The 25,143-nt window shown below is 42.8% G+C and overlaps 1 protein-coding gene across 1 annotated transcript in view; it reads right to left on the minus strand.

Annotated features, from left to right (window-relative positions):
• pinx1 (PIN2 (TERF1) interacting telomerase inhibitor 1) overlaps positions 1 to 25,143 on the minus strand; it is a 41,242-nt gene that overhangs the window by 8,869 nt on the left and 7,230 nt on the right. The window contains exon 6 of the mRNA XM_051936973.1: positions 14,398 to 14,480. Within this exon, the coding sequence (XP_051792933.1) occupies positions 14,398 to 14,480 (83 nt within the window). The remainder of the gene's footprint in view (positions 1 to 14,397; positions 14,481 to 25,143) is intronic.

Genomic DNA, 25,143 nt, shown 5'->3' on the forward strand with positions numbered 1-25,143 from the left:
TTTCTTCCTGCTGGGCATCACAGTAAATGAGAAATTATTCTCTAATGATCTTATCTGGTAAAATAAAGAACTTAAAAACAAAAGAGAGACTGAGGAGGTCCGTTTATTTTCTGTGGAACGGGCTGCTGGTGGGTGAGGAGTAATATAGAATACAGATTCTAGTTTATTGTTCTAATTACTAAATGTTTGTGGTGTGGAACCTCTGCTGACAGACTGTGCAGCTATAATCTGTGTTTTAATGTCAGAATTCATTAAGTTATGACTGTAAAATAACTGCTGTATTTAGTATTTTCATGTCTGTTGTTTGCTGCTCAGGTCTCCACCTCACTGCTCTGTTATCTGCTTCAATAAATTATTCTACATAAGTCTGCTTTCCGTTCTCATACGGTTCTGTATCATTTCATTCTGTAGGAGTCTGTGTGACGGGGGATGCAGTGAGTTTTCTTATTGATTGTAAAGCTGTGTGTTGGTCTGCTGCTGTACTGAATGTTCCCATCACCCTGTGGTTCTGTAGGAGAACAGCTCTGATACGGTTCTGTATCATTTCATCTCAGTAGGAGTACGGGTCTGTGTGACGGGGGATGCAGTGTGTTTTTAATCGGCTGTAATAAACAGAGATCGCCTCCAAACAAAGATCTAAGTTACTACAACCCAGAGAAGAGAATCTCTGGGCTCCTTCCAGAATGAATGTGACCGTTTTAAACCCAGACCTGCTTTCAGACTCGACGGTTCACGGAGCTGCAGGAGGAGAACACCTCTGAGCTCCTCCTCCAGGAAGAGGATGCTCTCCGCTGGCCGTGTGCAGCCCAGAGATAAGGCGGCTCGGCGTTGGAGGCCTGGCTGGATGTGGGGCCCTTCCTGCCGCCTCCGTCCCCTGGCGGGGGCCGGCTGGGCAGGGAACACAGGGAGGCTCCTGAGAGGGTGGAAGACATTCAACAGGACGCCTCCTTCAAGACTCTCCAGTTCTATCTGTCTGCTAATGCAGCAGCAGCAGCCAGCGGGAGGCCGACAGCCAAAGAGCGACGGCGAGGCCAGCATTCAGAGGAGAGGAGGTTCACCAGAGGCCACGCAAACTTTACTCTGACACTTCCACTGTCTAACCCAGCACCCATCTGATGCTTTAATGTTCCTACAGAGACCCTCACAGGTAACCCAGTCAAAGGTTTCAGTCTCTACTAAAGGCCTTCTACACTTTATTCACCACAACTGGAACACAAACCTGAGATAAAAAAACAGCCAAACATGACAGAGAATGAACAGAATGTGATGAAAAACGAGCCAAATTCAAAGCAAACATCCATAAAACGACCAAATGTCACAAAATAACCAACACACACCTTAGATGAAAGACCAACAACTAAAATGTGAGAAAATAGGACACAAAACAACCAAAGTTAACGCAAACGACCACAAACCTCCATAAAACAACCAAAGTTAACGCAAACGACCACAAACCTCCATAAAACAACCAAAGTTAACGCAAACGACCACAAACCTCCATAAAACAACCAAAGTTAATGCAAACGACCACAAACCTCCATAAAACAACCAAAGTTAATGCAAACGACCACAAACCTCCATAAAACAACCAAAGTTAATGCAAACGACCACAAACCTCCATAAAACAACCAAAGTTAATGCAAACGACCACAAACCTCCATAAAACAACCAAAGTTAATGCAGACAATCACATAAAGATGTGAAATGACCAAAACACATCGCAGTAAGACAACCAAAATATAACACAAACATCTATAAAATGACCAAAGTTAAATACAGAATGATGGAAAATGACCAAAACATGATGCTATAAACTGAAAAAAATCCACAAACTACCACATAAATGCAGAACAACCAGCTCTAATACAAACCTCCACATAAAGCTTTTGTGTTTCACCCTCATAGTTCTAATATTTCATCTCCCAGATACAACTAAAGTCTCTACAATCAGCAGTTTGTTAAAATACAAATAAATCTATTAAATAGGTATTTTATTACTAATAGATCATTAAAAACTAGAGGAGACGTGGATCTAAACTGGAGGTTCTTCTAAAGACCGAAGCAGTTAAAGTGTCGTTGGTCTCGCTAACAGAACAAGCTGCTGTATTGCTGCTCAACAACAAACTGAACTTTAACGGCTTCAACTATTAGAACCAGTAGAACCCAGTAGAACCAGCAGAACGGTTCTGCTTCCTGCTAAACTTTCAGGTAACTAGCTGTCTGTAACTTGCTGCTCTGACGGGGGTTAATTAGGAGCTGCAGCTGCTCATTATTTCCAGAAACTGCCCGTTAGCATTACTGCTGTTTCCTTCGATAATGTGAGCCGATATCTTCTCATTGTCCTGCAGGATCATAAATCTGATGAGCCGCCTGTCGCTCCCCCATGAGCTTGCAGCGCCGCAGGCCATCCTTCACAGGCCGATGTGGGCGGACAGAAGAACCGGAGGTCCGACGGTCCGTCAGAGATGCGGCCGGTTCCCTCCGGTTCTCCCGGTAAAGTGCTCTAAACGCCACACGGGCGAACGATGGAACAACAAACCTTCTGCTGCAGTTTAGACAAAAAACGCCTTTTGAAAAATGGCACTTTGCTGCTGCTGAGAGAACGTTTATCATCAGCAACAAATGAAGAAGACATTATGCATGCAGCGAGGCCGCCCTGGCTTGTTCTACAAACAGCCCGACACCTGATTTATGGCACTAAACACTCGGATTAAACCCAATGGAGACACAGCGTTAGGGCCGTTAGCGCCACACCCGCTAGTCACATGATAACCAGACACTAACCAGCCACTAATCAGACGCTAACCAGCTGCTAATTAACCCCTAACCACCTGCTAATTAGCCGCTAACCAGGCACTATCCAACCATTAATGAACCACTAATCAACAACTAGCCAGACGCTAACAGCTTGAACCGACAGATGGACGCTTTCTCCATGTGTCTGAGAGTCACAGAGCAGAGTCCACATCTTTCAAACATCTGTTTATCATTTTGTTCTTCTACCAGCATGATTTACTCATTAACTGATGTTCTGCAGCACATTGGTGTCCTTAAATGTAAGATGTGAGCTGCAGGACACCTCGAGTTTCCCCAAGAGGATGAATATGTCTACCAATCTGCACAACATCTGTCCAACGTCTTTATAACATCTGTCCAACGTTTGTCCAATGTCTGTGTAACATCTGTCCAACGTCTTTATAACATCTGTCCAGAGGTTGGTGCTCAGTGTCTCTGGGAGGTTTTGCTGTTTTTCTCTTCATATTCTTGATATTTTCGGTTGTACAAGTAGAAACTCATCAGTAAACACACTGAAGAACATCAGAACTTCCTGTCAGAGCGATCAGACTTCATCTGAGGCTGAATTAAAGCTGCTTCACAGAGAACTTCTGGACCACCACCAACCAGCACAACGACCAGACGTCTCGACCACGACTAAACTGAAGATCTTTGACAGAGTACGACATCTAAAGAAACACTGAAATACAGCTATCACCATTTTCTGACATTCCAGACCAAATAACTAACGTAGAAAATCATCCACTGATTTATCAACGCGTTAGTTGAAGTCCAAAAGTTAATCTTCCTTACACCAAACTCCACTAGAAAAAGTTCTGGGAAGGTTTATGGATTAGTTAGAAACTAATTCAAAGTTCTGACATTTTAGAGAGCAAACAGCTGATGTAGAAAATAATGAATGAAGCCGTTAGTTGTGGTCCTGATTTAGCAGCTTTAATTGGTTTCTCTCTGGTTCTTCTGCTTCATTCTGTTCTGCATCCATTTCTTTTCTCTCTGCAGCACGTAGAATAATCAGACCTTTAAAATGATCTCAGCTTTCACTGCTTCTAAAACGTGTTACTGAGGCGTTCTGATGCTCGGTCTCGTCTCAGTCTAACGGTCCTTCGTCTGGTTTCTGTTCTGAAAGACATCCTGCGCCGTCAGCAGACTTTCAGACTCCACCCATCGGCGCCTCGGCGTCGCATCTGCCAAACGCTGCAGCCCCTGGCCCATTTCTGGAGGTGGCGGCGCCGAGGGAGCCGGCCGACGTGCGATCCTTCATGTGGACGAGGCGTGGGCAGCTCGGCCCTCTACAGGTGCCACCCGAGGAGGCCCGGCCCTCGGCCCTTTGTCCCGGAGCAGAGTGGGAGTGGGAGAGTTCAGCGGGTCACGGTGACCCGGCAGCATACCGAGCCTCTGACGGCAGCCTGAAGCCCAACACTCATTATTCCTGCTGAGGGAGGGACGGCTAATGACCCACACCATCAAACATTCACTACCAAGACTGCAGTGATTACCCACAGCACCAAGCAGAACTACAGTCTGGAAACATCTTTTAAACCACAAATGGTCTTCACATCGAAGAACAACAAAGGTTCTATCGTCAGATAATCGTGTTCCTCCACCTCTTAGATTCTGTTCAGAGTTTATTCAGTTTTATTTAGGACCAAAATCAAGTTCTGTAAAACACTTTGAGTGATTTTTGAGAATTTAATGTTTTTAGAGCTGATTTTTTTTCTGTTTTACTCTTTGAAAAAATGTGAGGTCATTTTGTAGACATTTTGATTCTGCACCGTGAAATATTGTGAGAACAGATGGAAGAGTTCCATCAGATCAGAATGACTGAATGGATCCAGGAGAGGATAAAAGTTTAACTATTGGTCCTTAAGAATGGAAAAAAGTACTGAATATTAAATCCAAACTGGTCTAGTGTCTCCATAAAGTTCCTCTAATTGTTTATCTATGGATGGATCCATGTTTCTACTAAAATACAGACTTTGGTCCACATTTCAACTGTTGAGGCTCTAACATCAGAACCTGATGTGTGGAAAATAGAACTCCAACACCTAGACCTCTATGAACACCTAGACCTCTATGAACACCTAGACCTCAGTGAACATCTAGACCTCAGTGAACATCTAGACCTCAGTGAACATCTAGACCTCAGTGAACATCTAGACCTCAGTGAACACCTAGACCTCAGTGAACATCTAGACCTCTGTGAACACCTAGACCTCTGTGAACATCTAGACCTCAGTGAACATCTAGACCTCAGTGAACATCTAGACCTCAGTGAACATCTAGACCTCAGTGAACATCTAGACCTCAGTGAACATCTAGACCTCAGTGAACATCTAGACCTCAGTGAACATCTAGACCTCTGTGAACATCTAGACCTCTGTGAACACCTAGACCTCTGTGAACATCTAGACCTCTGTGAACATCTAGACCTCAGTGAACATCTAGACCTCTGTGAACATCTAGACCTCAGTGAACATCTAGACCTCAGTGAACATCTAGACCTCAGTGAACATCTAGACCTCAGTGAACATCTAGACCTCTGTGAACATCTAGACCTCTGTGAACATCTAGACCTCTGTGAACATCTAGACCTCTATGAACTCCAGGTTCTGGTTCCTGTCAACGTCTATAAGCTGAAGCCTTGTCATTTATTAACTCTTTCATTAAGCTGATGGAACATTCTGTCGTCAACCATCTAAACGTTGTTTGTGACCTAAAGTTGATCTGAATCAGTAGATCAGATTATTTAAATCTTGCAGTTATGGCTTTAATGAAGTTGTGAATAAATCCTTTAATTACTTCTCATTGTGTAAAGTCTGACACACACATTTTTCCAGAGTCCATAAATCACTGAGATCCTCATGAATAAATGGATTTTAGTGAGTCAGAATCTTCCTTAAACTTCCACGTGTTTCCTAAAAACACATGAAGAGTTTAAATGCAGTCAGTTATTATAAAATGACGTGATCGTGATGAATGTGTGGTTTTATGGGAGTAATTCTCCTGTTCAGGATTAAACCTGCGTGTTAATAAAGCCCGGCTGTCTGCAGTGTTTCTCTGAAGCTCGTCGTCTTTCAGAGCAGCAGAAATAAAGCTGTGGCTTGTTTCCACCTTTCATGAGAGCTGGCGGCTTTAAAAAATGACTAAGTTTTGTTGATGTATGAATCGGCGGGGAGTCTATTTATCAGCAGGCCCGCTGCGGTCGCCTGCTCGGGTCCCTCAAGTCGCTGCCGCGTCGCTCCCCTTTGACTGATTAATTAGCCAATCAGAGGACATTTTTCACTGGGCGGCAGAATGCTTTATTTCAGCTAATGCTGCTTTGGATTCGCCGCCGCTCCGAGCCTCGTCGGCTCTTTGGGCCGCCTGAGCGCCGGGCCGAGGGCCGGGAGATAAATCAACGGTCCGGCCTCCACGCTGCTCCTAACGAAACCCCCGAGGAGGCCGGGGGGGGGGGGGGGGGGGGGGGGTCGGGGGGACGGCCGGGGCGCTGCTCGCCCTCCGATAAGCCCCGAACACAGCCTGCCAAAGCTTCACTTACTGCCGCCGTCGTTTGTCATCAGCTGAGTAATTGTGTGGAGGTGGAGGGGGAGAATGGGGGAGGATGGGGGAGGACGGAGGAGGCAGGGGGAGGCAGGGGGAGGTGATGGATCACTGAGCAGCCTGGAGATGGACAGGTGTTCTCTGCCCAGGTAAACTCTTCTATTAGAAACTGATTTATTTAACGAGATTCTGCAGCTGAATCCACTCAGTTTGGGTCAGAAACATTCATCTTTCTAAAGTCTGGGGTCACCGAGACAATTCCATGTTTTCCATTAAAACTAACTGAAATACCTCAAGAACCTCTGGAGGTTTTTCAGGGACGTTCTTGTGTCTTTCAATGACTTTAATTAGAAAACGGTAGTATCTGCAAATCACTAGAATGAGTGTTTGACAGCCCTCAACTTCACTAAGAATCTATAGTCTACATTTCTACACAATCGTTCAAAGTCTGGGCTCATCCAGAAATTCCATGTTTTCCAGTAAAACTCCCACTTTCATCCATGCGCTAACATAATCCTCATCATCAATGAGCCTTCCGACACCACTAGCTAACACAGCGTAGCATTAGAACACAGGAGTGATTCCAGGACAGAGCAGCAGAACATACAAACAACACCAGCAGCAGTTCTGAAGGTTCTCTCTGATCTTTGGGTTTATACTGTAGTTGGGAAAGATCAGATTTAAATTACAGTTAATGTTGTTCTATTTTAACTAAAGTTGATATTACTAGTTAATATATTAGTTAATAAGCGACAGAACGCAATTTTAAAACATTTGTCTTAGAGGCTTTGTGATGAGTTCATCACATTTCTACCAAATATCTGACACACTCAGCAGAGTTTTCAGTTCTAATACCTTTTGGTTCAGACTGAATGATGAATATTCTTACATGTGAACTTAAACCAAAATGTTTGTTTCATTTCCATTTATCAGATTACTGCAAACTCAAAGTGGTATTACAGCGATCACATTCAACATTTGGAGACTTTTTGTAAACCCAAGTACTTTAAGTGTCTTCTAAAGTGGTCTATTATGGGATGTCTACGCCGTTAGCCGGTAGCAGGACTGTGGTAGCTAACGTTAGCTCTGGTGCTAACAGCAGCATGTTTTACATTGAGGTGACCAGAACACAACCGGGCTTTTATTAAGAACACTTTCCTCCAACGAGCTCAGAGTCTTGTCTTTCTTTAACTTCCTTTCACTCAGTGCGTCCTGTGGATCCACTTTAATGGTTCAGCATCTAAATAAACTCCATCCATGAAATGTGAGAACAGACAGAAGAGTTCCATCTGATCAGAATGATTGAGCACAGTCTAATTATTGCTCCTTTAAAATGAGAAACAAGAAGCTGCTTTGGTTCCTAAACTGCTCCAAACATTGAAGGGAACGCTTCATTCTCAGGTCATTTTGTTCTCCATAAATCAAACGCTGTAGATCAGTGACTGGTCGGTGGAAATCTGAATTATTAGAGGAGGGATTCACTCCCTAACCACACAGATCTACAGCCCAGAAGTTCAGCTGGACTCATGTTATACTGTGTTGGTCAAGTGTTCTCTCAATGATTTGATCAGAACATCTACGTTCATCAACAGTTCATCTACTCTTCATACACTGTGATGTTTATTCTTCTCAACTTTTACCTTATTTTTAGTACTTAGTTGTTCTTTTTTTCTGGTTACTGTTCAATACCAGATTAGATTCAGAGTCTGATTCCCTGTTTGGGCACAAATTTGGCCGATAAAGTTGATTCTGGATCTAAAATACAGCGTTTGGTCGTCTTGTCGCCAACTGTTGAGTCCAACATCAGTAATAATAATACTAATAATCCATGTCTTTGAACACCAGTACCATGGATCCACATCTCCACTTTATCATGACTTACTTCCACAGAGCTGCAGGACTTTAGGTTAAAATAAACCCAGTGAGTTAAAACAAGACAGAAAACATCCAGAAACTGCTGGAGGATTTTTAGAGTTAGTGAACTAATTATTGGACATGAATTCAATCTAAAAACGGAGAAGTTTTCAGGTCCTGAATGGTAACGCTAACGAGGGATTTCACCTGAAACAGGTCAGAACGTGAACCTAGAGTCCAGGTGAACATTAAAACTACCTGAATAAATCTGTTCTCATGTTTGTCTCAAAACATCAGAGCAGCTTTGATCAGCAGCCATGTGGGTCAGAGAGTGTGTGTGTGTGTGTGTGTGTGTGTGTGTGTGTGTGTGTGTGTGTGTGTGTGTGTGTGTGTGTGTGTGTGTGTGTGTGAGCAGCGATAAGAGGCGAACAGGAAACGCATCACAGCTGAGGAAGGAAAGCAGCAGCGGTGGGTGGAGGTCAAACTGGAAGATTCATGAGGGAGGAGGCAGCAGATCCACATCTCCTGGTTTCACCTCAGCTACAAACTACAACTAGAGCTAAAACTAGAACCAAATTAGAACTAGAACCAGAACTCCCAGTAAACAGGTTGGAGTCATTCGATGGAGAACCCCTTCATGACCTCACTGTTGAAAATCCACCAAACCTGAACAAACCTCCTCAGAACCTTCTGGTTCTTCACCTCCAGTAACTTTATGAAGAGCCAGGTGTCCGTTTTCACCAGAACTCAGATGTTTCTCCTCCTAAATGTCATGGTTCCATCTGCTGGACTGATGAAGTTCTTCACAGTATGAAGGTAGAACTCTGATCATTAAATGATTCTGGACTTTTTCTTCTCTTTTTTTTGTTGAGACGGGTTTGGAATCGTTTTGGAAAGGTTTGTTTCATTTGGGTCAAGTTTGGAGTAATTTAGGGAGCGCTTTGAAGCATTTTTGATGAATTTCAACTATTTTCTGCAGTTTTCTGGTCTTTCTGGATCCACAGACCTGGAATGTTCTAAGTGAGACTAAACTTAAAGAGAAAGTTCTACAGTAGACCTACCGACAAAATCTACTGTTTTTTTTCAGCCTGAACTTCAACATAAGCAGAAATAATAAAAATACAACAATGTTCAGATTCAGGTTTTTCTGCAGGAATTCTAACTATTTCCTGGAGAACAGAAGGTGCGAGTTCTTAGAGTTTCTGCTGATTAGTTGGTGAGCAGACTCCATAAACCTGGAACTCTGTAAACATTCCCACTATGAAGGTAGAACTCATTAATCCTTGATCACTAATAAAGTTACTGGAGATAATCAGATGGTTCAGGTTTGTGGGTTCTGCAGCTCTGAGGTTCTAGCGTGTCGTACAGATCAGGGTTCAGGTTCTCGGCAGACTGCCTGCAGCCTGATTGGTCCATCAGCTCTCCTACAGAAGCCCAGACCTCCAGGGAAGCCATTGTGATGGTGTGTTTTCGATCTGGTCGATGCGTCCCTGCTGGCGGAGGAATAACAAGCCATAACCAAACGATTAGGGAGGAAATTACGCCGTGCATTGCTCACATTTCCAATGTTAATCAGCTGGGGAGCGCTGCCATTGTGATGTTATGGCTCAGCACCTGCAGGGAATACACAAGCCTTTCTCTGCAATTTATGGATCCTGAAGATGCCAATTCCTTCAAGCCAAATGCTGGAGATAAACAGAAGCAGCCAGAAGAGGCTGTTCACAGCCCTGTCATTGTCCTGCTGGATGGGTTCTGGGTCAGCAGGAACCTGATCTATCAAAGCCACTGATCCAGCCTTAATGAAGCACAGCAGCGTTCTGTCTGACGTCCTGGAGAACCAGAACCCATCTGACCCTGCAGAGCTTCATGAGGAAACAGGCTGATTTCTGATTTCAGAAAAAAGTTTCTGTCTTAACTCTCTGTGGTTCATTTTAAAGTCCTGCAGCTCTGAGGAACCAGAAGAACATGAAGGAGAGAACTCAGAGACGTCTTCTGTCCGTTAGAAGGATGGGCAGAGAAAATAAATCCAAGGTTGAATTTCTTTGATTGAAACTTGAATCCAGGTTTCCAGATGCTGGAATAAACGCATCCTGATGAAAGAGCTTCAGCTTAGATTTGGTTTTTTCTGACATGATGAGTTCATGAACTGTCTCAGAGCTACAAACCAGAAGTTTCTTCCTGCTTTTACAGTTTCTGGGTGTGAGGAGATTTAACGAATAAAAAATTAAAGTACCACAAAAGAGATGAAAAATCACAACAAACGGACACAAGATTACCAAAAGATCAACTATCAATTATGGGATGTATCCTAGTGATCATCAGTATTATGGGATGTATCTTCAGTGTTTCCCCTCCTATATGACCGACGAGGCGGGCCGCCTCTCTGCTACAGGCCACCGCCTCATTACAATTTTGCCGACATTGCCGCCTCACTGGTCCACGCCAAAAAAAAAAGTAAAGAGTAATGCTAAATATTAGAAAGCATTGACACATAAGTCCGGTATATTCACCGCTGAAATCAACAGAATTTCAGCCTTTTCTCGCCGTGGGTGAAGACAGCAGACACATCCCCGTTGGTCGGTAACACTCAGTTCTCTATGACATCTCGCGAGTTCGTGTTTCAAATGTCGGTCGTTCCGATTGGCGAACAACGAGCATGGCGGACAAGAAGCGGCAGCGCTCCATGGTTTCGTTTTTCGGGGCTAAAAGCAGGTGTGTATCACAGACATATGTCAAATTAAGGATCAAAACTATCGCATGTCATCCAAATAAAGTGAGCAACGCAGTGTGGGCATCGATCTCGCTTCCTTTACTGAGTTACTGTTCTGTTGTCCGCGGCGATACGAATTGACAGTGACTGTAAAAATGGCTCCAGTTAAAACATTTAGGCGACAAAACCCGTTCTACCCAACGAGACAAATGATTTCAACGGAATATAAAGCTCCTAGTTTCTTTTGATAAAATGATTTATAGAGTGCCTGAAATTACATCATTCAATGGCAAAACAAATTCTGTGTTCAAATTCTAGTTCTGTGTTCAAAAAGGGAACAGTTTTGAAAACAGAACTAACTCCTTCAGAAAACCAGCTGTTAACCCAGAGTTTAAGTTTTCTTTCACATTTTTAAGTAAAATGAAGGTCATAAGCTTTTTATTATAAATAAAAATGAATTTGGTACCTAACATGTAGTTGTTTTTAGAAAAAAGTAAAAGTCACCACTTGATTCCAGATTCAAGTCCTTTGTCGTCTTTTTCAAATGTGTAATAAGAACTGATGTGGCATTTAGGAATGGAGTGGAAATCTGACCAGAATATAACAGACTGGACTAGTTGACATGTTTTGATCACAAGAACAAGTGGGTTTATATTTGTCAGATTTTCTCCTTATCACTAATTTTTAGAAAAGAAACATGAACATTTTATTTAATTTAGTTTTTGGAAATGGCTACAAATACAACAAAATGTGCTCAAACTGTGCCTGAATGCCCCATTTTGAGTCTTGATTTGCAAAATTTTTACGGGGGGGGGGGGGGGGGCATGCCCTCGGAACCCCCTAGTTACTTCGTGCCTCCGGCCCGACCCACCACCTCACAGCCATTTAAACCCAGAGGAACACTGTGTGACCATCAGTATTATGGGATGTATCCTAGTGACCATCAGTATTATGGGATGTGTCCTAGTGACCATCAGTATTATGGGATGTATCCTAGTGACCATCAGTATTATGGGATGTGTCCTAGTGATCATCAGTATTATGGGATGTGTCCTAGTGACCATCAGTATTATGGGATGTGTCCTAGTGACCATCAGTATTATGGGATGTATCCTAGTGACCATCAGTATTATGGGATGTGTCCTAGTGACCATCAGTATTATGGGATGTATCCTAGTGACCATCAGTATTATGGGATGTATCCTAGTGACCATCAGTATTATGGGATGTATCCTAGTGACCATCAGTATTATGGGATGTATCCTAGTGACCATCAGTATTATGGGATGTGTCCTAGTGATCATCAGTATTATGGGATGTGTCCTAGTGACCATCAGTATTATGGGATGTGTCCTAGTGACCATCAGTATTATGGGATGTATCCTAGTGACCATCAGTATTATGGGATGTGTCCTAGTGACCATCAGTATTATGGGATGTGTCCTAGTGACCATCAGTATTATGGGATGTATCCTAGTGACCATCAGTATTATGGGATGTATCCTAGTGACCATCAGTATTATGGGATGTGTCCTAGTGACCATCAGTATTATGGGATGTATCCTAGTGACCATCAGTATTATGGGATGTATCCTAGTGACCATCAGTATTATGGGATGTATCCTAGTGACCATCAGTATTATGGGATGTATCCTAGTGATCATCAGTATTATGGGATGTGTCCTAGTGACCATCAGTATTATGGGATGTGTCCTAGTGTGATCAGTTTAGAGTCCTAGAAACAATCACTGGTTCCTGGATGTGTTTCTGGTTTCTGATAACTCATCAGAGAAACTTTAAAAAGTTCATTCTGGGTGAACTTTAAGGCTCATATCAACACCAAGACAACAGGTTCAGTGTTCAGACTGAGACTCCTGGATGGATTCAAACTGATCTGATGTTATGTATTAAATATTGGTTAAAGAATATGAAATTTGACTAAAATCATGCAAAAATCATCAAAAACGGTTAAAAAATTGTTCAAAATGACAAAAGATGTCCAAAATTACACTAAACTGTCACAAAATCAGCAAAATTTGTCAAAAAATGAGAAAAACCTTCCACACTGACTCAGTAGACCCATCAATAACTGGAGAAAGTTGTCTGTAGGTCTACAGGGGACGTTCTCCTCTGTGGACTTCAAGGACCTGGAACTATGGAAATATTCTGAAGTCTGAAGGTAGAACTCTGATCATTGATGAAGTTACTGCAGATGAAGAACCAGATGTTCTGAGGAGGTTCTGGTGAACTTTTCATGCTGTTCAGATGTGAACAGAAATGAATGAATCCTGTCAGTCTGAGATGAATAAATGTGAGCAGCAGGTGGATGAACTAACGAGGCTTTAGTTTGGTGCTTCTTTTTCCTCTTCAGTGACGTTTGAAGTGAGCAGAAGAACTTTGTTTTGCCGCCGTCATCACTTCATGTTTCTGCTCAGCTCCTGCTTTCCTCTAATACCGGCCGGCGGCTGAGCGAGGAGTAAATCCTTTAACGGGATTTAGCTGCTCTCCGCCACCATCACAGGCTAAAGCTGCTGCCGTGACACCACTAATCTGAAGCCAAGGGCTGCTGCTGCTCACATGACCCCCACCGACCAATCAGAGACCATCCACCAGGACCGACGCCCCCTACTGGACCACAGCAAACCCCTGACTGCAGACCAGATCAGACAACCAGGAACCACCATGTTCTCTCTGAACTAATGGTGTCTCCTCAGACTTCTGTGGAGGTTCTCGGTCATCCAGGTCCTGGAGATGGTAGGAGGTTCAGGAGAAACCAGCTGGAGGTTCATGAAGACGTTTCTGAAACATCTTCACACCTCCAGCTGGTTTCTCCTGAACCTCCTACCATCTCCTCATCCTGTAGATGTTCTTCTGTCTCCATGTGTCCTCTGTACTCTGCTCATCATCAGGAGATGTTCCACCATGCTGGATGGATCTCCAACAACTTTCTCTTCTTGTTGTAGCTTTGATTTTCCTCTTAGTCCAAAGTTCTTTAAAATAACGTAAAACTTTACCAATGTTTTCAACTTCTTAAATTTTCAAAAAATTACCTAAAAATGCTCCAAAATGACTCAAAATTAATCTAAACAACTTGAAACTGGTCCAAAAACGTCCAAATTCACTTTAAAACGATCCAGAATTACTTGAAAGTAGTTCAAAACGACTCAGACGTTTTTCTTTTCAGTCTCTCGTCGTCCGTCTTGTTTTCTGTCACATTTGTATCATTTTCTGTTTTTTCCCATTTTAACTCATTTTTTGGTCTCGTTTTGTCGTTTTGTGTATTTTTTGTTGTTTTCTGTCTTGTGTAGCGTCTCGTTTGTCATTTTGTTGAGTTTTTTTGTTGTTTTGTGTCTCATTTTGGGTCACATTTCTGTTTTCTTCTTGTTCTCTGTCTCATTTTTGTCATTGTGAGTTTAATTTGGGTTGTTCAGTGACTGTTTTTTGATGTTATCTTTCTTGTTTCTGTCACTTCATGTCTCTTATAGTGAACATCTCACCTGTTCTGGGTCTCTGGAGGATCGACTCCTCTTCCCAAAGATACAGTTCAGGTCGGTTTCACTGCGAGACGAGAGGTCCTTCCCTGGAAGCAGAGTTCAAAACCAGAAGGTTAAAACGTGTTCAGAGGTTATTTAGCAGAAACTAATCAGCAGAGAGAGTTAGAGACCATCAGAGGTTCTAAGATAATAAAAAAACAGGTTTAGAGACCATCAGAGGTTCTAAGATAATAAAAAAAAAACAGGTTTAGAGACCATCAGAGGTTCTAAGATAATAAAAAACAGGTTTAGAGACCATCAGAGGTTCTAATATAATAAAAAAAACAGGTTTAGAGACCATCAGAGGTTCTAAGATAATAAAAAAAAAAACAGGTTTAGAGACCATCAGAGGTTCTAAGATAATAAAAAACAGGTTTAGAGACCATCAGAGGTTCTAATATAATAAAAAAACAGGTTTAGAGACCATCAGAGGTTCTAATATAATAAAAAAAACAGGTTTAGAGACCATCAGAGGTTCTAATATAATAAAAAAAAACAGGTTTAGAGACCATCAGAGGTTCTAATATAATAAAAAAAACAGGTTTAGAGACCATCAGAGGTTCTAAGATAATAAAAAACAGGTTTAGAGACCATCAGAGGTTCTAATATAATAAAAAAACAGGTTTAGAGACCATCAGAGGTTCTAATATAATAAAAAAAAAAACAGGTTTAGAGACCATCAGAGGTTCTAATATAATAAAAAACAGGTTTAGAGACCATCAGAGGTTCTACACAAGAATAGAAGAACTCAGAGGTTTGGCCAGGTAGGTGTGTGTGTCTGTAGTGTGTGTATTTGTGTGTATTTGTGTGGTTCCCTGCTGTAGGATGAAACAGCAAAGGAAAATAAACGAGTGGTGAGCAGGGCGACCCGTCTGAGCGGTTCTGTTCTGCAGCTGCTTCCTCTTCCTCTGATAACGCCGTCGTATTTATTCTTCTGAAGTCCTGCAGGTCTGAGGAACCCAACCAAGAACGCCAGGAGAACGCTAAAATAACCCATCTGACCCGATCCCACCAGGAAGAACAAAGAACACCAAGTTTAACCTCTGATGTTCTAACATCATCAGAACCAGAAACAACTGGAACCGAATGAAGACTGAGAAGTCCAGTTAGAGAACAGAGACAGGAAGTGAAGAACAACGAGATGCAGAACGACAGAACGTAAAAGAAATGAACTTTAAACTGCTGAACACCTAAAATAAAGACAGACACACTAAATGTTCAGACACACAACCACTTATGAACCTTAAAGACACAAAATCAACACAAAAATATGAACATTTCCTCCAAAACATGAAACAACACAAGATTTAAAATCACCGGACACAGGAGGAACATTACAGAAACACAGGAGGAACATTACAGGAACACAGGAGGAACATTACAGGAACACTGGAGGAACATTACAGAAACACAGGAGGAACATTACAGGAACACTGGAGGAACATTACAGGAACACATGAGGAACATTACAGGAACACTGGAAGAACATTACAGAAACACTGGAGGAACATTACAGGAACACATGAGGAACATTACAGGAACACATGAGGAACATTACAGGAACACAGGAGGAACATTACAGGAACACTGGAGGAACATTACAGGAACACTGGAGGAACATTACAGGAACACTGGAAGAACATTACAGGAACACATGAGGAACATTACAGGAACACTGGAAGAACATTACAGGAACACTGGAGGAACATTACAGGAACACTGGAGGAACATTACAGGAACACTGGAGGAACATTACAGGAACACTGGAAGAACATTACAGGAACACATGAGGAACATTACAGGAACACATGAGGAACATTACAGGAACACTGGAGGAACATTACAGGAACACAGGAGGAACATTACAGGAACACTGGAGGAACATTACAGGAACACTGGAGGAACATTACAGGAACACTGGAGGAACATTACAGGAACACAGGAGGAACATTACAGGAACACTGGAGGAACATTACAGGAACACATGAGGAACATTACAGGAACACTGGAGGAACATTACAGGAACACATGAGGAACATTACAGGAACACTGGAGGAACATTACAGGAACACAGGAGGAACATTACAGGAACACTGGAGGAACATTACAGGAACACATGAGGAACATTACAGGAACACATGAGGAACATTACAGGAACACTGGAGGAACATTACAGGAACACAGGAGGAACATTACAGGAACACAGGAGGAACATTACAAGAACACATGAGGAACATTACAGGAACACTGGAGGAACATTACAGGAACACTGGAGGAACATTACAGGAACACATGAGGAACATTACAGGAACACAGGAGGAACATTACAGGAACACAGGAGGAACATTACAGGAACACATGAGGAACATTACAGGAACACAGGAGGAACATTACAGGAACACTGGAGGAACATTACAGGAACACTGGAGGAACATTACAGGAACACATGAGGAACATTACAGGAACACTGGAGGAACATTACAGGAACACTGGAGGAACATTACAGGAACACATGAGGAACATTACAGGAACACAGGAGGAACATTACAGGAACACAGGAGGAACATTACAAGAACACATGAGGAACATTACAGGAACACTGGAGGAACATTACAGGAACACTGGAGGAACATTACAGGAACACATGAGGAACATTACAGGAACACAGGAGGAACATTACAGGAACACAGGAGGAACATTACAGGAACACATGAGGAACATTACAGGAACACAGGAGGAACATTACAGGAACACATGAGGAACATTACAGGAACACATGAGGAACATTACAGGAACACATGAGGAACATTACAGGAACACAGGAGGAACATTACAGGAACACAGGAGGAACATTACAGGAACACTGGAGGAACATTACAGGAACACAGGAGGAACATTACAGGAACACTGGAAGAACATTACAGGAACACATGAGGAACATTACAGGAACACTGGAGGAAAATTACAGGAACACATGAGGAACATTACAGGAACACAGGAGGAACATTACAGGAACACAGGAGGAACATTACAGGAACACAGGAGGAACATTACAGGAACACAGGAGGAACATTACAGGAACACAGGAGGAACATTACAGGAACACAGGAGGAACATTACAGGAACACATGAGGAACATTACAGGAACACATGAGGAACATTACAGGAACACTGGAAGAACATTACAGGAACACAGGAGGAACATTACAGGAACACAGGAGGAACATTACAGGAACACAGGAGGAACATTACAGGAACACAGGAGGAACATTACAGGAACACATGAGGAACATTACAGGAACACTGGAAGAACATTACAGGAACACAGGAGGAACATTACAGGAACACATGAGGAACATTACAGGAACACATGAGGAACATTACAGGAACACAGGAGGAACATTACAGGAACACTGGAGGAACATTACAGGAACACATGAGGAACATTACAGGAACACATGAGGAACATTACAGGAACACATGAGGAACATTACAGGAACACATGAGGAACATTACAGGAACACAGGAGGAACATTACAGGAACACAGGAGGAACATTACAGGAACACAGGAGGAACATTACAGGAACACAGGAGGAACATTACAGGAACACTGGAGGAACATTACAGGAACACAGGAGGAACATTACAGGAACACTGGAAGAACATTACAGGAACACAGGAGGAACATTACAGGAACACTGGAAGAACATTACAGGAACACAGGAGGAACATTACAGGAACACATGAGGAACATTACAGGAACACTGGAGGAACATTACAGAAACACAGGAGGAACATTACAGGAACACAGGAGGAACATTACAGGAACACAGGAGGAACATTACAGGAACACAGGAGGAACATTACAGAAACACAGGAGGAACATTACAGGAACACAGGAGGAACATTACAGAAACACAGGAGGAACATTACAGGAACACAGGAGGAACATTACAGGAACACAGGAGGAACATTACAGGAACACTGGAGGAACATTACAGGAACACAGGAGGAACATTACAGGAACACAGGAGGAACATTACAGAAACACAGGAGGAACATTACAGGAACACTGGAAGAACATTACAGGAACACAGGAGGAACATTACAGGAACACTGGAAGAACATTACAGGAACACAGGAGGAACATTACAGGAACACATGAGGAACATTACAGGAACACTGGAGGAACATTACAGGAACACAGGAGGAACATTACAGAAACACAGGAGGAACATTACAGGAACACAGGAGGAACATTACAGGAACACAGGAGGAACATTACAGGAACACAGGAGGAACATTACAGGAACACTGGAGGAACATTACAGGAACACAGGAGGAACATTACAGAAACACAGGAGGAACATTACAGGAACACAGGAGGAACATTACAGGAACACAGGAGGAACATTACAGGAACACAGGAGGAACATTACAGGAACACATGAGGAACATTACAGGAACACAGGAGGAACATTACAGGAACACTGGAGGAACATTACAGGAACACAGGAGGAACATTACAGGAACACAGGAGGAACATTACAGGAACACAGGAGGAACATTACAGGAACACAGGAGGAACATTACAGGAACACTGGAGGAACATTACAGGAACACATGAGGAACATTACAGGAACACTGGAAGAACATTACAGGAACACAGGAGGAACATTACAGGAACACATGAGGAACATTACAGGAACACATGAGGAACATTACAGGAACACAGGAGGAACATTACAGGAACACAGGAGGAACATTACAGGAACACAGGAGGAACATTACAGGAACACAGGAGGAACATTACAGGAACACTGGAAGAACATTACAGGAACACAGGAGGAACATTACAGGAACACATGAGGAACATTACAGGAACACTGGAGGAACATTACAGGAACACAGGAGGAACATTACAGAAACACAGGAGGAACATTACAGGAACACAGGAGGAACATTACAGGAACACTGGAAGAACATTACAGGAACACAGGAGGAACATTACAGGAACACATGAGGAACATTACAGGAACACAGGAGGAACATTACAGGAACACAGGAGGAACATTACAGAAACACAGGAGGAACATTACAGGAACACAGGAGGAACATTACAGGAACACAGGAGGAACATTACAGGAACACTGGAAGAACATTACAGGAACACAGGAGGAACATTACAGGAACACATGAGGAACATTACAGGAACACTGGAGGAACATTACAGGAACACAGGAGGAACATTACAGAAACACAGGAGGAACATTACAGGAACACAGGAGGAACATTACAGGAACACAGGAGGAACATTACAGGAACACAGGAGGAACATTACAGAAACACAGGAGGAACATTACAGGAACACAGGAGGAACATTACAGAAACACAGGAGGAACATTACAGGAACACAGGAGGAACATTACAGGAACACAGGAGGAACATTACAGGAACACTGGAGGAACATTACAGAAACACAGGAGGAACATTACAGGAACACAGGAGGAACATTACAGGAACACAGGAGGAACATTACAGAAACACAGGAGGAACATTACAGGAACACAGGAGGAACATTACAGGAACACAGGAGGAACATTACAGGAACACAGGAGGAACATTACAGGAACACAGGAGGAACATTACAGAAACACAGGAGGAACATTACAGGAACACTGGAGGAACATTACAGGAACACTGGAGGAACATTACAGGAACACTGGAAGAACGTTACAGGAACAGGAGGAACATTACAGGAACACAGGAGGAACATTACAGGAACACATGAGGAACATTACAGGAACACTGGAAGAACGTTACAGGAACAGGAGGAACATTACAGGAACACAGGAGGAACATTACAGGAACAGGAGGAACACTGGAAGCTCTGAGAGGCTCTGCACAGTGCTGACGGACGGTTACAGGAACGCTACCGGAACAATGTAAGAACACTGTAGAAACATTCTCAGAACCAGAACGTTCTATGTGGAGGTTCTACCTGATGGTTCTACCTGGAGGTTCTGTGAGAGAAGCAGAGTGTCAGTGACCTTCCAGCCTCTCTAACAGCTTAGCAGCTCTAGATCCATCAGCAGCTTCAGTCTGAAACATGCAAACAGCCGTTACCTGGAGACAGCTAACCGTGTCCAGGTAACCGTGTCCAGGGAACCGTGTCCAGGGAACGGCTGGACCGGACCCCAACCCCACACAGAACCTCAAACACTCACAGGATCTAAACATTTGACGGATCTCAGAACTCAGGTTTCCTCAGACAGGAACACGCGTGTGTGTTGCGTCTCTCAGGTGTTGAGTTTCCAGAAACAGGTGAACCGACAGGTCAGACGTGTTCTTCTGATCTGATGCCAGCTCAGGTTTCTAACCGACACTGAAATAAAAACTAAGCTCCTGTTAAAGATCCACCCAGAAACCAGCTCCAGAATCAGCTTCTAACCAACGATTAGAAGAACAAAAGACAACCTCATCTGTGAACATCAGCTGTTACTAAACCTGGACTCTTTGAATCATTTTCTTCTCTGTGGTTCATTTTAAAGTCCAGCAGCTCTGAGGAACCAGACTGAAGGAGGACAGAACTCTGATGTGTTCTGGCAGTGGGACTCACAAATCAGCTCCAATTTGGGCTAAAATGACAAAACTTTGATAAAAATGACTTCAACTTTGTCTAAAGTGACTAAATTTTTTAAAATGAGTCAAAACTTACTTAAAATGTCAAAATGTTGTCAAAAATAGGTAGTTGCTAGAGGTACGGACCCGTACTTTTCATTTGCCAATCAGATACGCGAGATCTGGTCAGGTGACTCCCGGTAGACGCTGGAGGTACGGACCCTAAACCTGACCCTAACACTAACCCTAACCTTAACCTTTGCTTACCTTTCAACAGTTTGCAGTGGTTAGCAGCTTCCTGACTCGCGAGACTCGCGTACGGGTCCGTATCTGTCTGGCAAATGGAAAGTGCCGTATCCGTAGGCCACAGGCTACGGGTACGGGTCCGTATCTGTAGACACTACCTCAAAAATATTAAAAATGAAAGTGCCACATACGGTGTCTCTGTGGTTGTCTTTGTCTCCAGCATTTACTAACATCTGGTGATGTTCCTCACCAGATCTGGAGCAAAGAAACGTCAAAACAACGGCAGAAGAAATCAGCCAAAAAGACGACATGAAGTCCAGGTTGAGATCTCCGTTGGGTTTGAAAGAGTAAGATTAAAGCCTGACTGTTTTCACTGCTCTATCTGCTGGAATAAAGTTAGCTAACCTTTACCTTAGCTCTACTTATTCCTCCTCCCTTCATCATTCTTCTCCTCTAGGAGCTCTGAGGAACATCAGCAGCTCTTCTGATATCCTCTCCTTTAAAACATCTCCACTCATGTCTCTATCCTGGTAAAGATGAAGCAGAATCAAGAAATGAATCGTGGAGTTCTGAACAAAATGTGTTAGAACTATGAAATCAGTTCATCGCCGAGTCAAAAATTCCATTAAGGTGTTCCTGATTTATCACAATCACAAGGAGGTGGAGGACAACCTGGACATAAAGTCCAGGAACCTGCTCCCTGTGTTCATCTGGTCTGAGGTTCCTCCTTATCAGAGCTCAGGTTCTGTTTCTGGGGCAGTAAACGGAGAAGCCAGATGCCCCCAACAGGAAACCAGAAGCTCTGAATGACGTAAAGCAGATGAAGAACAGATTCTGATCCGACCGACGACAAACACGTTAACATGGAGGAATAATAACTTTAACACGTGTTCAAGGACGAGGAAAACCAGGATCAGCTGCAGGTTTAGGTCATAGAAACACAGTCTGTGGTTGTTTTGTGTCTCTTTGTGGTTGTTTTGTGTCTCTGTGGCTGTTTTGTGTCATTTTGTGGTTGTTTTGTCTCTTTGTGGTCGTTTTGTGTCTCTTTGTGGTTGTTTTGTGTCTCTTTGTGGTTGTTTTGTGTCATTTTGTGGTTGTTTTATGTCTGTGGTTGTTTTGTGTCATTTTGTGGCTGTTTTGTGTCTCTGTGGTTGTTTTGTCTCTTTGTGGTCATTTTGTCTCTCTTTGTGGTCATTTTGTCTCTCTTTGTGGTCATTTTGTCTCTCTCTGTGGTTGTTTTGCGTCTCTGTGGTTGTTTTGCGTCTCTGTGGTTGTTTTATGTCTGTGGTTGTCTTGCATCTCTTTGTGGTTGTTTTGTGTCTCTGTGGTTGTTTTATGTCTGTGGTTGTCTTGCATCTCTTTGTGGTTGTTTTGTGTCTCTGTGGTTGTTTTGCGTCTCTGTGGTTGTTTTACGTCTCTTTGTGGTTGTTTTGCGTCACTTTGTGGTTTACTTTGTGGTTTTGCGTCACTTTGTGGTTTTGCGTCACTTTGTGGTTTTGCGTCTCTTTGCGGTTGTTTTGTGTCTGTGGTTGTTTTGCATCTCTTTGTGGTTGTTTTGTGTCTCTGTGGTTGTTTTGCGTCTCTTTGCGGTTGTTTTGTGTCTCTGTGGTTGTTTTGCATCTCTGGCTGTTTTGTGTCTCTGTGGTTGTTTTGCGTCACTTTGTGGTTTTGCGTCACTTTGTGGTTGTTTTGTGTCTCTTTGTGGTTGTTTGCGTCACTTTGTGGTTGTTTTGCGTCACTTTGTGGTTTTGCGTCACTTTGTGGTTGTTTTGTGTCTCTTTGTGGTTGTTTTGTGTCTCTTTGTGGTTTTGCGTCTTTTTGTGGTTGTTTGTGTCTTTTTGTGGTCATGTTGTGTCTCCCTGTGGTTGTTTTGTGTCTCTTTGTGGTCATGTTGTGTCTTTTTGTGGTCATGTTGTGTCTTTTTGTGGTCATGTTGTGTCTCTGTGGTTGTTTTCTGTCTCTCTGTGGTTGTTTTGTGTCTCTTTGTGGTCATGTTGTGTCTCTCTGTGGTTGTTTTCTGTCTCTCTGTGGTTGTTTTGTGTCTCTTTGTGGTCATGTTGTGTCTCTCTGTGGTTGTTTTGTGTCTCTCTGTGGTTGTTTTGTGTCTCTCTGTGGTTGTTTTCTGTCTCTTTGTGGTTGTTTTCTGTCTCTGTGGTTGTTTTGTGTCTCTTTGTGGTTGTTTTCTGTCTCTCTGTGGTTGTTTTCTGTCTCTTTGTGGTCATGTTGTGTCTCTCTGTGGTTGTTTTGTGTCTCTTTGTGGTTGTTTTCTGTCTCTGTGGTTGTTTGTGTCTCTTTGTGGTTGTTTTCTGTCTCTCTGTGGTTGTTTTGTGTCTCTTTGTGGTCATGTTGTGTCTCTCTGTGGTTGTTTTGTGTCTCTTTGTGGTTGTTTTCTGTCTCTCTGTGGTTGTTTTGTGTCTCTTTGTGGTCATGTTGTGTCTCTCTGTGGTTGTTTTGTGTCTCTTTGTGGTTGTTTTGTGTCTCTCTGTGGTTGTTTTGTGTCTCTCTGTGGTTGTTTTGTGTCTCTCTGTGGTCATGTTGTGTCTCTCTGTGGTTGTTTTCTGTCTCTCTGTGGTTGTTTTGTGTCTCTTTGTGGTCATGTTGTGTCTTTGTGGTTGTTTTGTGTCTCTTTGTGGTCATGTTGTGTCTCTTTGTGGTTGTTTTCTGTCTCTTTGTGGTCATGTTGTGTCTCTCTGTGGTTGTTTTGTGTCTCTTTGTGGTCATGTTGTGTCTCTTTGTGGTTGTTTTCTGTCTCTTTGTGGTTGTTTTCTGTCTCTCTGTGGTTGTTTTGTGTCTCTTTGTGGTCATGTTGTGTCTCTTTGTGGTTGTTTTCTGTCTCTCTGTGGTTGTTTTGTGTCTCTCTGTGGTTGTTTTCTGTCTCTCTGTGGTTGTTTTCTGTCTCTCTGTGGTTGTTTTGTGTCTCTTTGTGGTCATGTTGTGTCTCTTTGTGGTCATGTTGTGTCTCTTTGTGGTCATGTTGTGTCTCTCTGTGGTTGTTTTGTGTCTCTCTGTGGTTGTTTTGTGTCTCTCTGTGGTTGTTTTGTGTCTCTCTGTGGTTGTTTTCTGTCTCTTTGTGGTTGTTTTCTGTCTCTGTGGTTGTTTTGTGTCTCTTTGTGGTTGTTTTCTGTCTCTCTGTGGTTGTTTTCTGTCTCTTTGTGGTCATGTTGTGTCTCTCTGTGGTTGTTTTGTGTCTCTTTGTGGTTGTTTTCTGTCTCTGTGGTTGTTTTGTGTCTCTTTGTGGTTGTTTTCTGTCTCTCTGTGGTTGTTTTCTGTCTCTTTGTGGTCATGTTGTGTCTCTCTGTGGTTGTTTTGTGTCTCTTTGTGGTCATGTTGTGTCTCTCTGTGGTTGTTTTGTGTCTCTTTGTGGTTGTTTTCTGTCTCTGTGGTTGTTTTGTGTCTCTTTGTGGTTGTTTTCTGTCTCTCTGTGGTTGTTTTGTGTCTCTTTGTGGTCATGTTGTGTCTCTCTGTGGTTGTTTTGTGTCTCTTTGTGGTTGTTTTGTGTCTCTCTGTGGTTGTTTTGTGTCTCTCTGTGGTCATGTTGTGTCTCTCTGTGGTTGTTTTCTGTCTCTCTGTGGTTGTTTTGTGTCTCTTTGTGGTTGTTTTGTGTCTCTCTGTGGTTGTTTTGTGTCTCTCTGTGGTCATGTTGTGTCTCTCTGTGGTTGTTTTCTGTCTCTCTGTGGTTGTTTTGTGTCTCTTTGTGGTCATGTTGTGTCTTTTTGTGGTTGTTTTGTGTCTCTTTGTGGTCATGTTGTGTCTCTTTGTGGTTGTTTTCTGTCTCTTTGTGGTCATGTTGTGTCTCTCTGTGGTTGTTTTGTGTCTCTTTGTGGTCATGTTGTGTCTCTTTG

This window comes from Acanthochromis polyacanthus, chromosome 16 (assembly GCF_021347895.1).
Source record: "Acanthochromis polyacanthus isolate Apoly-LR-REF ecotype Palm Island chromosome 16, KAUST_Apoly_ChrSc, whole genome shotgun sequence".
Lineage (NCBI taxonomy): Eukaryota > Metazoa > Chordata > Actinopteri > Pomacentridae > Acanthochromis > Acanthochromis polyacanthus.